We start from the raw sequence: 14,062 nt of genomic DNA, 5'->3' as shown, positions 1-14,062 counted from the left end.
CACAGTCACTTTAGAGCTTGACCTTCTTCAACAATAATGACATGGCCATCGCTTAACGGTTCTAATTTGCAAAATAAATCAAACATGATGTGTGTGTAATAATATATTTACACACCAAATGTTGAAGAGCGAAAGTAAACTAAACTAAACCAAGCCCAAATTTAAGTAGTTCATTGGTTGAAGCGAAAATCCTCCCCAACCATTTTTGGATTTTTATAAAGCACAAACAAAAGAGATTGTGAAATGGGCAAGTATTTGATTAATTCGATTTGAAAATCATGACTTGATTTGCCGAACTGAATAACTTGGATAATTTACAAAACTGATCAAATAACATAGGTTTCTTCAATAGTCAATACTGGGAAAATGTCATTATGGTTTGAATACTTTGGCAATATTGGTTTCCATAACACTCCATATTAGGGGATTGTTTGGAAGTTGGAACTGCCATCTCAATGCCGTAAAATTTTTCTTGTGGGCTAAGTTCTGGCAACTCAATTGTGCCATGAATTTGCAGTTTGAAAAATAAAAAAAGGTGAAAGAATGGCAAATTCCTCTTTAAATGAGAATAAAAAATTGCATTATTATTGATAGGTTACGCATCAACTGATCTCCCCATGCAGTAGAGGTCCCCCACACCAGTCCAATCTGGAAAACAAAAAACAAAATAAAACAAAATAATAAAAACAGGGGAAATCATGATATTCATCACAAATCCAGAGAGGGAGGAAGAAAGATAAACAGTAAACTGCGAGCACAAACTGCATACTTGCTTTAATCAAATGAGCACTGGGAGGGTTGGTTGCCCTTTGCCAAACTCAATATAAGCAACAATTGTACAAAGCATCTAAAGTACTGAAATACAGGGTTTGGCTCAACTCTCACCCTAAAGGTTTCCTATAACAAGAAGCCTTTCCTTTACAAGACAAAAGGTATATGGCAGATCCCAGGCTCAACCCATTTCCTTTAAAACACAGAAGGTACATTAACATAGCAGATACAAGGTTCATCCCACCCTTCACCTTTCGCATCGGCCAAATAACAAAACATGCCGAGAAACATCCATCTCTCTGGCTGATTATGCTAGTAAGCTAAGCTGCAACCTACTTGTAATTTATAAGCTACTGGGTTATCAACCCATTGTGTAAGAAGGGGTTGGCAAGTTGATAACAGTGCTCTTGATTTTCGTCATCATATTGATACTGTTGGTGATTCCTTGGGAACCAATTCCGCTGTCCCTCAAACCCTGTCAAATATGGAACCATTAATTTACCTAATATGCAAAAAACAACAGTGGGTTCGATTCCTAGAAAGAAATTGAAAATTTCTATTTGACAGGGAAACTACCTTGGAAAAGTGGGAATTCCATGAATGATGGCAAAAGTTGGTAATAATTTTGCAAATAAGTGAACTATGTAAGATAAGAAAGGTGAATTTGGTATTTGAAAAAAAAAAATGGAATTGAGAAGAGTGAATTTCTCATTTTGTAAGTACTTAGAAATGAAATTCAAAGAAGAAATTTCAATGATTCAAGTAGCTGAAGGGATTTCTAGTTCAACAGCGGTTTTCATTCATGAAGAGCGGATTTCCCATGATGAAAAGCACATGGCTTATCCACAACCTTTCTGAAGACTTCAAAAGATTAAAAAATATGATGAAGACGGAAAATTTATAAATTTGAAACATCAATATGCCAAGTGGCTAAGGACATAGAGGATCTGTTTGGATCAAGGATTTTGTTTGGGAAGAAAAAAGGGAAAAAAGAAGAAGAAAGAAACTCATTTTCCACAACATTTTCTCTATTTATCAAATACTATAAAAATGAAAATTTGTTCTAATATGATTAAAAATTAAGAAAAATCAAGTGTTGAAGTCTTAATGATGTTAAAACCAAAAAATTTATTCAATGATTTGGTATATTTTTTAATTTTCCTTCCCTTTCTTTGATGACCAAATTCCTTCGAATTTTCCTTTCCCTAATATTTTCCCACATGGGGCCGGAATGTACCTGGAAAGGAAAGTGATCTGGGCCGCGAGCTGGTGCTGAATTAATCTGGACAGTTCCTGCCTCCATTGCATCACTGATCAAAATCGCTTTGTTTATGTCTCTCGTAAACACACAACCCTGTTTCATTGTAACCATTTGATACCATAAGAGAAACAAAAAATTAATCGTTCTCAATGTTTTCAAGCACTGCTCAATCCCAAGATTCTGTTTTATTCAATGGGGGAAATTAGTAAAAGTAGATAATGATGTTGAATAAAATGGGGCATGCACCAATGTGACTAAAGATGGGAACAAAATTTTATCAAGTAGTTTGCAGAATATTAAAACTGTGGGCATATATCTATAATGCACCTTCAGTGGTACCAAACACTTTTTTTTTCCCCTTTGGGGGTCGATTGTATCAGAGGCAGCCCATTCCCCATCCCAAACCCCTACCTCCGTTTCCTTTCCAATGTTTAAACCCAAGTCTTTGAATATGGATGGATGTCTCATGCTCAACCCATTAGGATCGTGGATAGTACCAACCATATAATAGCTGAGGTGCAGTACTACTTAAAATGCAATAAAAAGATGAATATGGTCACTAACAGAAAGACTCCTGCAACTCAGGAAGCCTAAGGACTGTAGTGGCTGTATCACCAATATCATCAGTGGTTACCTCATGGCTGCACCAGGCAGCCCATGAGATTAAAACTTCAGAGTTTAACTGGAGGGTTTAGCTTGTTAAAATTTCAAAAATGTTGTAGTTTGAAAGGCCTGAAACTCAACCAAAGTTTAAAGCTTCAGCCTTGTTTAAAATATAATCAACAACCAATTAACAAAAAACAATAATGCTATAAAACAAAAACTTCACAGTTTAACGTTAGGGTTTAGCTTGTCAAAATTTTAAAAATTTTGAAGTTTGGAAGGCCTGAAAATCTGAAACTCAACCAAAATGTTTATCTGTTGATTTTTTTTCCTTTCATAAATTATTTTGCCGTGCTTTTTTTCCCCTCATTTTCTTAAAGAGTTCCCTCATTTGCCCCTTATTCTCCCTTTTGATTAATCCTTCACTTTACGCCAATTAATTATTAGGAGTCAACAGTCACGGGCACAAAATTGAAAATATGAAAGTTCAGATCACCATACAGAAATTAGAGGGGGATTCAGAATATATACAAGTGATTGTACCTGGAGCCCAAAATTGCTGGCGTTGCAATGATGGATTCCCTCTTCAACAGAATTTATCCTAATAACTGGCAGAACTGGGCCAAACGGCTCCTCCCAGGCAATCCTCATGTCAGGTCGAACATTATCTAGAAGCAATGGCCATATTAGGTTACCCTCCCTCTTGTACACCTGGCAAAATGTTGCTTCTTTCTGCTTGGCATCCATTACTAATCCTTCAATAAAGTTAGCAGAGGATTCTGTAACAACTGGAGTGATATCGCAGTCATCCTCAGGTGATCCAACAGTGAGCTTTGCCAATTTAGCATTAACTTTTGCGACAAGAGCATCAGCAACTGATTCCATTACCAACACAACCTTAACTGCTGTGCATCTTTGACCACTGCAGTGGATGACAAAACTAATTAATCAAATCACAATCTCTTATTAGCAGCAAATAGGTCCATGAGAAGCCAAGAAAATCAGTGATAGTGTTATAATTCAAGAATATCCTCTTTGAAAGATAAGCCAAGAGGCTGTTTGAATCACTATCAAAATTTAAGGAAACAAAAAATTAGAAACAAAATCTAAAATCCAAAAATAGAAACTAAAAATTGAAAACTAGCAACCAATTTCATCAATATTCCCAAAATTAAAACAAATTAGAAACTTAATTAAACAAATACTCATTTTTGTCCTTTAATCAAATAAAAATAAGAAAATATAATTATAATAATGAAAATAAAAAATAATAAAAAATTAAAATATCATTATCAAATTCAAAATTAATTATAATTATTTTTCTTAATTAGTATATTTCAAAATGCATTTTTTTTTTTTGCGCTTGAAGAACAACATGACAATTGAAAAATAATAAAAATATTTTTTAAATGACTTATTACTTTATTCAAAATTCTATTAATTTTTCGAAAATTTTTGTTCTATTTATATCTAAAACTTTCATGTAATCTTTACTTTAATTGTAATTAAAAATTACACATAAAATGAAGATTTAATCCACAAAAGTGAATTATAGATATCAACATACTATAAAAACACATTGCTAAAACAATCGAAAACCATAAAATGTGGTTTACAGTTTTCGCAAAAACAGCTGACATCTAACAAATAACAAATATAATTAATAAATAAATGGAGGTGCCGCCCTCTTTTAGTAAAAAAAAAAAACAGAAAACAAAACTAGCAAAGTACACAATGGCAATCATCATAAATCTTTATGCATACGACAATGGGAACAGAAAATAGAAAATATACCAAACAACTCCTAAATAATTGGAATGAATTGGAAAATGTCCATAAAAACCATCCTTGAAGAGAATCCAAAAGAAATAATTTATATTAGCTAAAAAAAGAAAGTATCAAGAATCCCAAAAATTTGATGAAAAAACTAAAAACTTTAATATGGCATAAAAATAGGTTATATATACTACACAAAGTCAGTAATAATATGAGGGTTCCACAAAATTTCGACAATTTTATCATGGTAAGAGCAGTTAGATGTTAATGCCTTGTTTCCCTCACCTGTAAGAGAATCCTCCTTTTATTATGTTTGCTGCAGCCAAATCCAAATCAGCATCTTCCAGAATGATGCAGGCATCTTTTCCACCCAGTTCCATCTGAAGAGGGATCATGCCCGATTTTTTTGAGATAGCAATTCCAGTGTCTCCACCAGTGAAGCTGAATAAGTGAATGACATACTTGTTAGGTAGGAGAGCGTGCAAGCTAATTAGATACACAACATATGAATGGCAGAGTTCTGGATCACACCCCTATTTGGTTCCGATATTGCTACTTTTCATCACCCAACTTTAGCAGACCATAACCAGTAACAGCATGGGAGCACATGTTATTCCACCAAGGCACCAACAAATAAAAGAGAGAGAGAGAGAGAGAGAGAGAGAGAGAGAGAGAGAGAATGTATAAATAGATAAATTACTAATACATTTTTTTTCAGTGAAAGTCTATATCCCATGATTTGCTGAATGGCTGCGTCGTGACATGAAATATTTATGATTTCAAGGTAACGAAAGAATTACCTTATACAATTTACCCCTGGATGCATTGTAAGGAAGTCACCAATCTCAGAACCTTTTCCTGTGACACAACTGATAAGGCCCTTGGGGAAACCAGCCAAGTGAAAGCAATGAACCATGTGAAGTGCAGCTACAGCACCCTACAAGGAAAAGAAGCATGAATCTATGATGTTATATTAACCTATAGAACAAACTAAACATAAACAACAGCAATACATCCAAATTAAAATATTGAAAACACAGACACACAAAACCTGAAATGAAGGGTAGGGCCAGTGATCTTACCTGTGTTGGGGGCTTCAGAACAAGGGAGTTGCCAGCAATGAGTGCAGGAGCAATTTTTGAGACAGCAAGATTTACGGGATAGTTGAAGGGGGGTATAGCTAAAATAACCCCCAATGGAATCTGCGTTTGGGTAATAGCAAAGACCATATAGACCATCATGAAAAATCACATAAACAAGACACCAAAATATGCTTGCATTTGCCTCATTGAATAAGTCAGAATTCAGAGAGCATGAAGTAACTTTACCCTGAAAATGAAGCTTATTGACCAATGAGCCACTAGGAAAACAAGATATTAAAAAAAAAAAAAAAAAAAAACTGACTAGTTATCCTTGTATTCCCCTAAACATATATATATTTGAATCACAGATGTTCTTCATTTTAGATTTTCCCACAGTTTAATAAGGCAGCCAACCTCAACTGGAGATACACCTGGGAAATGAGAAAGCTAGATGAGTATCTTACAAAACCAGAAAAAATTTACTAAGATTACAGTCAGCCATTGTGGTGGCAAAGGAATATTTTCTTGTCAAATTAGAATTTCCTGCTCAAATTTTCAACATTTCACTGTGTCACCCTTGCTCAGTCTATTTCTTTCAAAATTTATACATGACACTCTTACAGAGCATATAGAATAAAAAACTCAAAGTGAAGAGGTGAGTATTGTGTGCCACTAGACAAGGACAGTGTTCAGGCTCTTGAAAACTTGAAAATGTGCTTATTGTGTGATCTCCAACAACTTCTCCCATTGCAAGAAAGTATTTTCTTATCCTAGTCTTGGATTTATAAGCTTAACAAATCTTGAGATTACTAGCTTTATCATCAAACCTAAAAATATAATTTAGCAACATCATCTTCCATCTTAATTGCATTATCCTGCAGTATATCTTGATTTTGCAGGCCACGACCTGCGTGGTCTTCAGCTTTATAACAAGCTGCTTTGGCTAGTTATGAGTTTCTTGATAAAATATCTTGTAGAGAAGAGTTACCAAAGTGAGTTGTCTATAACATTTTTTTTCTTCTCTAATTACTTTTCGAGGAACAAGACTGAGGTAAATATGTGGAGTTTGAAGACTTTATAGGAGGCATACTTTAGTCATTTCTGGATTGATGGGAAAAAAGGATGATCTCGCATGAAATACCCCTACTTACCACCACTAAGTATCTCTGCAACTTGAGCTCAATGCAACTGCTAGTTCAATTTTTTCTAGAACTTCATAACTGCCCTTCTTCCCCTCATTGATCACTACACCCTCCATCACTCCAATTATATTGTGTAAGAGTTGCTCATTCTAGCTTCTTTTAGGTTGAATTTGGATGCCATGATATAATGAGGATAGAAACAAGAAGAGAAAAGTGAAGTGGAAAATGCAAAGGTCTCAAGGCCTTGTCTTGGCCCTCCTTACTCTTTATTTCCATTGCCACTTCCATTCCATCATGCAGTAGATGGCGTTATTTCAAAGACTAATTTGTTGATTGTTGACTTTTTGAGTCCGATCCCTGGTTTTGATAATGACAAACCGCAAGTTACTTATGTGTGTATTTAGTACTTGAACAGGCTTAATATTTTAGCACACACATAAGGAAGAAATGGAAGTCAGGAGGAACATAAAGACCATATCATCCGGCGTATTCCGTGACGAATCAAAGGAGCAAAAGAAGAAGGAGAAAATATTTGTTCTATATTGTAAATGCATTTTGTTTTATATTTTGGGTCTGTAATATTATGGACTATAATAATTGCATTGCATGCATGGTGGGATGAATGAACTCAAAAGACCATAGTCTGATCATAGGGAAATCAAACAACCATAAACAGACTTCGGTCGACCGACGTTGGATTTTTTGGGTGTTTTAATGCCCTCGGTCGACCGACCAGTTCGAGCTTTAATCAGCTCGGTCAACCGAACTAGCCCAGAGTCAAAAGTTTGACTTGTGTTGGTCAACCGACACAGTTTTGAACTAACCTTCCTTGGTTGACCGAGCCTTGTTATGGGCGGTGTTCACCTACCTTGGTCGACCGAAGTATTAGTTAAAAAACGTCCTGGTTGACCGAACCATATGAATGGTCAACCGGCCTCTTGCCATGGTCAACCGAACCCACGAATGGTTTAGAATCGCCTTTCTTTTGGTCGTCCGTCTTATTCAATTAGTTAACTGAGCTAAGCATGAAAATTCAATGTTTACATAGGTTGGTTGACCGAACCTCTCGTGTTGCCATATTTTTACCGCTGTAATTAGGGTTACTTTTTCATTAAACAAATTCTAAAATCCCAATATCAACGGTCATATTTTCACCCAAGTCTATATATACCCCCTTATGTGCTTTGATTAGGGACTTGATTAGCAAAATTGATTAAGAAAAAATTCTCTCAAAATTTTATACTCTCATTTGCTCATACTCCATATTTTTCAAGCATATTGCTCATTCTCCTTACACTCTTGTTTTGAAATATCATTTTTGAGGAGAATCATTTGTTATACTTCTAGTTTGCAAATTAATTGCAACTTGAGAAGGAAGCTTTGATTTCATACTGTTGCGCATATTTTTCATACATTCTTTTTTAAGCTTATACTCTCATTGCATATACTTGCTTGATATTATTTTATTGAGAGTAAGCAAGAGTTTTCCCTTGTGATTTAATTCATAAATTTCTTTTGGGAAAACTTTCTTGAGCTAGTGAGTCTTTGCATACTTGTTGCAAGATTCAAGAGCTTGTTTTGTGATTTTAGTAAAATATTTTTGACAAGCTAGAAAACCGAATATCTCTTGTTCTTCATATTTGAAAATCATTTTTTGAGATATTTGCTTGTGTGTTTAAGATCTTTAAGATTACACTTTGTGATTAATATATTCATCTTGACTCAAAGATCGCTACTCAAACACTCTCATATACTAATTGCCTTATTTGCATTATATTGAGAGTAGTGTTATAAACTTCATTGAGCTTATACTTCCTATCATACTGAAGTGCAATTAATTGTATTGGTTGTATTGATACATATCTGCTTATTGGAGAGGCACGTATATTGTCCACGAAAATCATATTTGATTATTTGTTATATTCCCGACGTGTGGTCAAAAGAGGGAGACTCGCCATGTGAAGAGTCCCGAATTGCTCAGACTCGATTAGGAGAGCGCCAGACTGGTTTAGACCCGGTTAGGAGAACTAAGTGCACCATCCTGTAAGGTATTGTAATCAGTGTCACTCCACCTGTTACGCGAGCAATTAGTGGAATCCTTGACCTGCGGCTTAAGGCGGGAACGTAGGCAGTATTGGCTGAACCACGATAACATTTCTTGTACCTGATTTTAATTTCCGCAATTTAATTCCTACACTTGAATGTTTATGTTTTATAATTGTGTATGATTGTGAATTACTGAGCCTGCTTTGCTTTGAATATTTGATCGGTTAATTGCTTGGGGAATTGAGACTGTTTTTAGATAGACCTTAGGTTGCGAAATACTGCTAATATTTGGTTTAACCTAGGAAGAAGTTTTAAAATTCCAATTCACCCTCCTCTTAGGAATACACCAATTCCAACATTGTTCATTGTGAAGAAGAAAATTTGTCATTCTTCATTTTGTTCCATTAGTATTGATTTTTCAACTGAATATTTTGGTTTTGATGGGGATGCTTGACAAAATTTTCCAAATTCTAATATATAATAAATGCACCAACTAGAATATATAGTCAAACTCCTCAAGGGGGAAAAACCATATCCAACTTAAGTAACTCTGTCTCTTTCACTTTTTCCATTGGCTGAGATTACATTAACACATTTATAGCATTTTTCTGCTATTTCTTTAGATATCAGCCGAATATAATAAATTTGGTACCCCAGCTATACATCACATAATGATACTTATAACATGTACCGTTATTTTTTGAGATTTTTTTAACAAAAAACAATAAGTTTGATCTTTTGGATATATTTTACATACCCATGTTTATAAAACTTTCTCAAAATATATTATTAAAGAAACTGACTAACTTGATCTTCTTCAATATACTTGGTTGCTCAAAAAAGTTTGCCAAATGCCAACAATATAATATATGGTCAATAGTCTTGCAGTTGTTAAAACTTTTGAAGGTTTCTTGACTTCAGCAGAAATATTAGAAGATGCTAGTGGATATTCCTGAAAATATTCCACTGAAATTTTTCTAAAGGAAGGATAAAAAAAAAAAGGACCTTGTCAATTGACTCGGTTTCATGTAGAGACAAAAAATGGGGTTCCCTAAAGTGTCTCGATCAGCACAACCAAAGGCGAGACACATGCACTACACATAATAATGATGATGATCACCATGGACATGCCTAGCAAGTAGGAAATAAAAGAAATATGGGCAGAGATTACCTTGGAAGTAAGACAGTACTTTGTCCTCTCATTCCCAGGAAAGCTATCAGAAACCAGAAACTTCCCCTCCCCAAGAATCCTAAGCCCCTCTTCAGCACAGTAGGACACCAAATCCCCAGACCTTACAACCTATACCAAAAACCAAAGCAAACACACATATCAACCAAAGGTCAGTTTTCAAATAAAAACCATTCAAACTCACATGGTCACCATGTCCTACCTTCTTTTTGACATTTTAAATCATGATGGCTGCCATGATTGACTAGTTCAAAAGTACCTTTACCATATTAAATCCCTTGTTTGAACATCATTTAGATGAGCCAACAGAACTTTTAGAATCCCAGATTGCATGTAATGTGAGACTTTGAAACTGATTTTACATCATTTTACAACTGATTCAAATGGGCATTGGGTAATACTTAATAATCTGTGTACATTTGCAGCAGAGGCTGTTTGTTTGGGACTTTGTCCATATATGATATATATTGTCATGCAAATTCTCTAACCACTTACTTCCGTCGCAGCATCTTTGGCTGGTTTGGCTATCTCCTTCACAAGGCACTCAGCGATCGGGCCTTTATGCTCTTTGAGAATCGCAGCAGCCTTGTGAAGCAATTCTGCTCTCTTCCACAACGGCGTCTTTGCCCATACTTTCTGCGCTGTTTTTGCTGCTTCAATGACCTTGTTCACCTCCTCTTGCGTGCAAGCTGACCAGAACAGACGCCCAAATCAGCAAATTTTAAATGTTCAAATCATCTGCCAAGAAGCATGGCAAATTTTCCACAGCAAAATGAACTTGCTCTGAATTTAGTTAACCGAGAAAATATGAAAAAAAGAAGAAGAAAGGAAACGGAAAAATTGCAGAAACACTGAATTCTCTAAGAAGCTAGAAAATCTTCACACAAAGCTCGAACAAACATTCAATGTCTACTTTTCTTCAAATAAGGAAATTTTGACAAAGAATTTTCTAAAAATGGTAATAAACTTAACTTCCCCCATTAGTTATTAAAGAAATCCAAAACTTTTTGCTTGAAAAATCAGCGAAATTCCATCAAGTTAACAGGTATGATCCAAATTTAAAGAGAAGCAAGTGCAGATTAAACGCATGCATGAAGAGACGCGAGCCCAACTACAAAATATTGAAAATTAAAGAAAAAGCGAACTGGGTATGGACCAAATTCAAAGAGTAGAGAGCGCAAATTGAAGGCAAGCATGAAAAAAAAAATGCAAGCCCAATCACAAAACATTGAATACTGAACGGAATCATGAACTAGGTATGGACCACATTAAACACAAACCTTGAACCTTGAAATGGGTCTTTCTGGTGGTGGGGTTGATGATGGGCACAGATTTCCCAGAGGAGGACTTCTTCCACTGGCCCTCCGAGTAGTACTTGAACACTTCTCCGTCTACGATCTCTGCAAATACTCCTGTTCCCGCCATTGGTGCTTGCTTTTCAATTCTCCCTTCTGATCCTTTTTCAATGCTTGAGAGAGATTAATTCGTAGAGGCCAGGGGAGTGGTGCAGTCGTGGAACAGTGGAGTGGAAAGAGAAAGCAAAAAGCAATCAAGCTTCTTGGGTGGAAGAAGAGAGATCTCTCTGCTAACTGTTTGGTGGCCCAAAACGTGCCAAGTCAAAGGTGCCCGCCCTGGCGTTGGCGTCTGGACTATCGGTAACCAGGCTGCGCTGCGCTTGGTATGGCATGGAACCTGACGTTGTGTGGATCACAACTCCCCTGGGTAAAGCCTCAGGCCCCACGCAAAACTACCACCGTCATGCAAACAGGGCTCGGGGTTTATCACATGTGGAACTTATCAACGCTCATCAACTTCAATACTTTTTAGTTCAAATATTTATTTATTTTAAAAAAGATTTATGAAAAAAAAGATTATTTATTATACATATTTTCATTTTTTTAATATATATATATTTAAAAACTACTTTTAAAAAATACTTTTTGAAATAAGTACTTTTTAAGTGTAAATTAGACACTACTTGGTGATGTAAGTACTTAGTTTAAATACTCATTGTATTAAGTATTTATTTTTAAGGCATTCCAAACAGGGGCTAAATGCTTGCCTTTGTTTTAAAAGAAAGGTTAAAAATGGTAATAGGGCTTCCAAGCACATCACCATTATTTATTTGATAAATTTTGTATAATTTTAGTGGTGGAATTTTACTAAGGCTTACCTTGGTTCCTCCTATGACTTTTAAAAAGGAGTTGACGAAAAGGAACTTCACAAATAATTAAAACAATTTTTTTTTTTTTAAACTAAAGGGGGATGAACCTCCAATTATTTGTTGATATACTCTTACTTTTTGTGGAGGAATACCGTGATTACAAGATAAGTATTGAGGGATTATCGATAAAAAAGACATTAAATATTTTCCAAAAACAACACAAACAATCAATCAAAATAGGACTACAAATCCAAATAAAGCTAAATAATTGCAACAGTTGTTTGGCCCCTTTGTGAGAAGCAATTATTGAAAAGAAAAGGCTAATATTAAGTGTCTGATAAAAAAAAATTATACATTGACTGAAATGTTTGGAATGACTAAAATTGATATGTCAGCTCATGAATTTTTTTGTTAAATTATTCATCAAATTTATTTACAATAATATTAATAACATAATTTTATAAATTAAGAAATATAACTAATATGATTTAAAATGGTTATTAAATTATTTATCAAAAAATTATTTGTATAATATAATGTCATGCCAATATGGCACTAAGTTTTTTTTATTGGAGTTATGACAAAAGAAGGAAAAGAAATACGGGTGGGAGAGCGCGGGAGAGGTGAGTGGGTAATTTTTTAATATTAAAAAATTATTAGAAATATCCATGTAATAAAATTATCTTGCAATTAAAAAAATCAATTCTTACTTTTAAAAGTTTCAAATTTCTAAAAGCTTACCGAGAAAGTTAAAAGCTAATTTTTAAAAGTTAAAAAAGTTATTTACCAAACATGACAAACCTGATTTTTATTATTAAAAAGAAAAAATTAAGGCAAAAAAGGGAACTCATTCTAGATGTAAGATAGCAATGTGCTTGATACATGTGTTCTCGATTCACTCAAAATTTCTCGACATTAGATTTGAGTTTTAAGTTTATGCACATGCATGAAAAAAATTCCGCAACTCAGAAAAATATTTAAGAGATGACGAAAAAACAATTAATATGTGAATGGAAAATCAAATGGATAATATATATATATATATATTAGGATAAGATATATGATATGTTTGTTTGGTTCGGAAAATTATTTTGGTAGATAATAATTATTTTATTTTATTTTATTTTATTTTTATATGATAAAGATTAAAGTCATCATATTTGTTTTGTAGTTATATAGGCACTTGTCTGGATAGAAGTATTATAATTTGAATGTTCTATTCTTTAAAAACGAAATTTGTTATGTTTTTAATTTTATTATTAAACATGAAATGCTTCATAACTTTAGGACTATGAATTTTCCTTTTTATGATGAAAATTCTAAGAAAACCATAACATCATGCTCTCAAAAGAATAGGAAATAAGCTAATCTAATGACATTATCTATACTCCACCAAACTAAAAATAAAATGTGAAAATAGTATTTTTACAAAAACATTGTCTACACAGACTCAAACATTTTTATTTCCCCAATAAAAAAATTATTTTGCAATTTAGGTTTTAAATAACTTATGTCATGTTTGATTTGTGTAATAGAATGGAATAGAAAAGGAATGAAGTAAAAATTTAGGTGGAACGAATGAGGAAATCAAGTGATAAATTTGGCTCCTTCTTTTATTTTTCCATGATTTGAAAGATGAAAGATCATAACTTGAATCTTATGGATAATGGTGTGAATAAATTATAATTTTAGAACTCGTTCATTTGAGACATTTGACTTAGCGTTGTTATATATTTGATGGCAAAGTTGGGTTATTACTTAACTATCTTGAAAGAATTATAAACAAAATCATATATAAAGGAAATCATGTAGTTGTGACCATCTTGATTTCCTTTACCAAATTAATTGTATTTTATTTCTTTTATTTCTTGTAAATTTTCTATTCGATAGCTTAGGATCTTCTTGTTACGTTATTTGAATATTTTTTATATCCACTAGTCTAAAATCTTCTTGTTACGTTATTGAAATATTTTTAATATTGTTGTGTGTTTGAATTTGTAACTGCAACACTCTGTACAGTCCTTATAT

At 33.9% G+C, this 14,062-nt stretch overlaps 1 protein-coding gene across 1 annotated transcript; it reads right to left on the bottom strand.

Moving 5' to 3' along the window:
• Nucleotides 1–749: 749 nt before the first annotated feature.
• LOC131150546 (NADP-dependent glyceraldehyde-3-phosphate dehydrogenase-like) lies at nt 750–11,657 on the bottom strand. Its single transcript, XM_058101331.1, has 9 exons — nt 11,151–11,657; nt 10,366–10,559; nt 9,853–9,981; nt 5,494–5,613; nt 5,212–5,348; nt 4,697–4,852; nt 3,179–3,557; nt 2,009–2,125; nt 750–1,246 (listed from the first exon to the last, which is right to left on the bottom strand). The coding sequence occupies exons 1-9, from the start codon at nt 11,293–11,295 to the stop codon at nt 1,133–1,135; spliced, it is 1,491 nt and encodes a 496-aa protein (XP_057957314.1). The 5' UTR covers nt 11,296–11,657; the 3' UTR covers nt 750–1,132.
• Between the last annotated feature and the right edge of the window lie 2,405 nt (nt 11,658–14,062).

The sequence above is a fragment of the Malania oleifera genome, chromosome 3 (assembly GCF_029873635.1).
Source record: "Malania oleifera isolate guangnan ecotype guangnan chromosome 3, ASM2987363v1, whole genome shotgun sequence".
Taxonomy (NCBI): Eukaryota; Viridiplantae; Streptophyta; class Magnoliopsida; order Santalales; family Ximeniaceae; genus Malania; species Malania oleifera.
The sequence above is the reverse complement of the archived record's forward strand: the minus strand, read 5'-3'. Positions and strand labels throughout refer to the sequence as shown.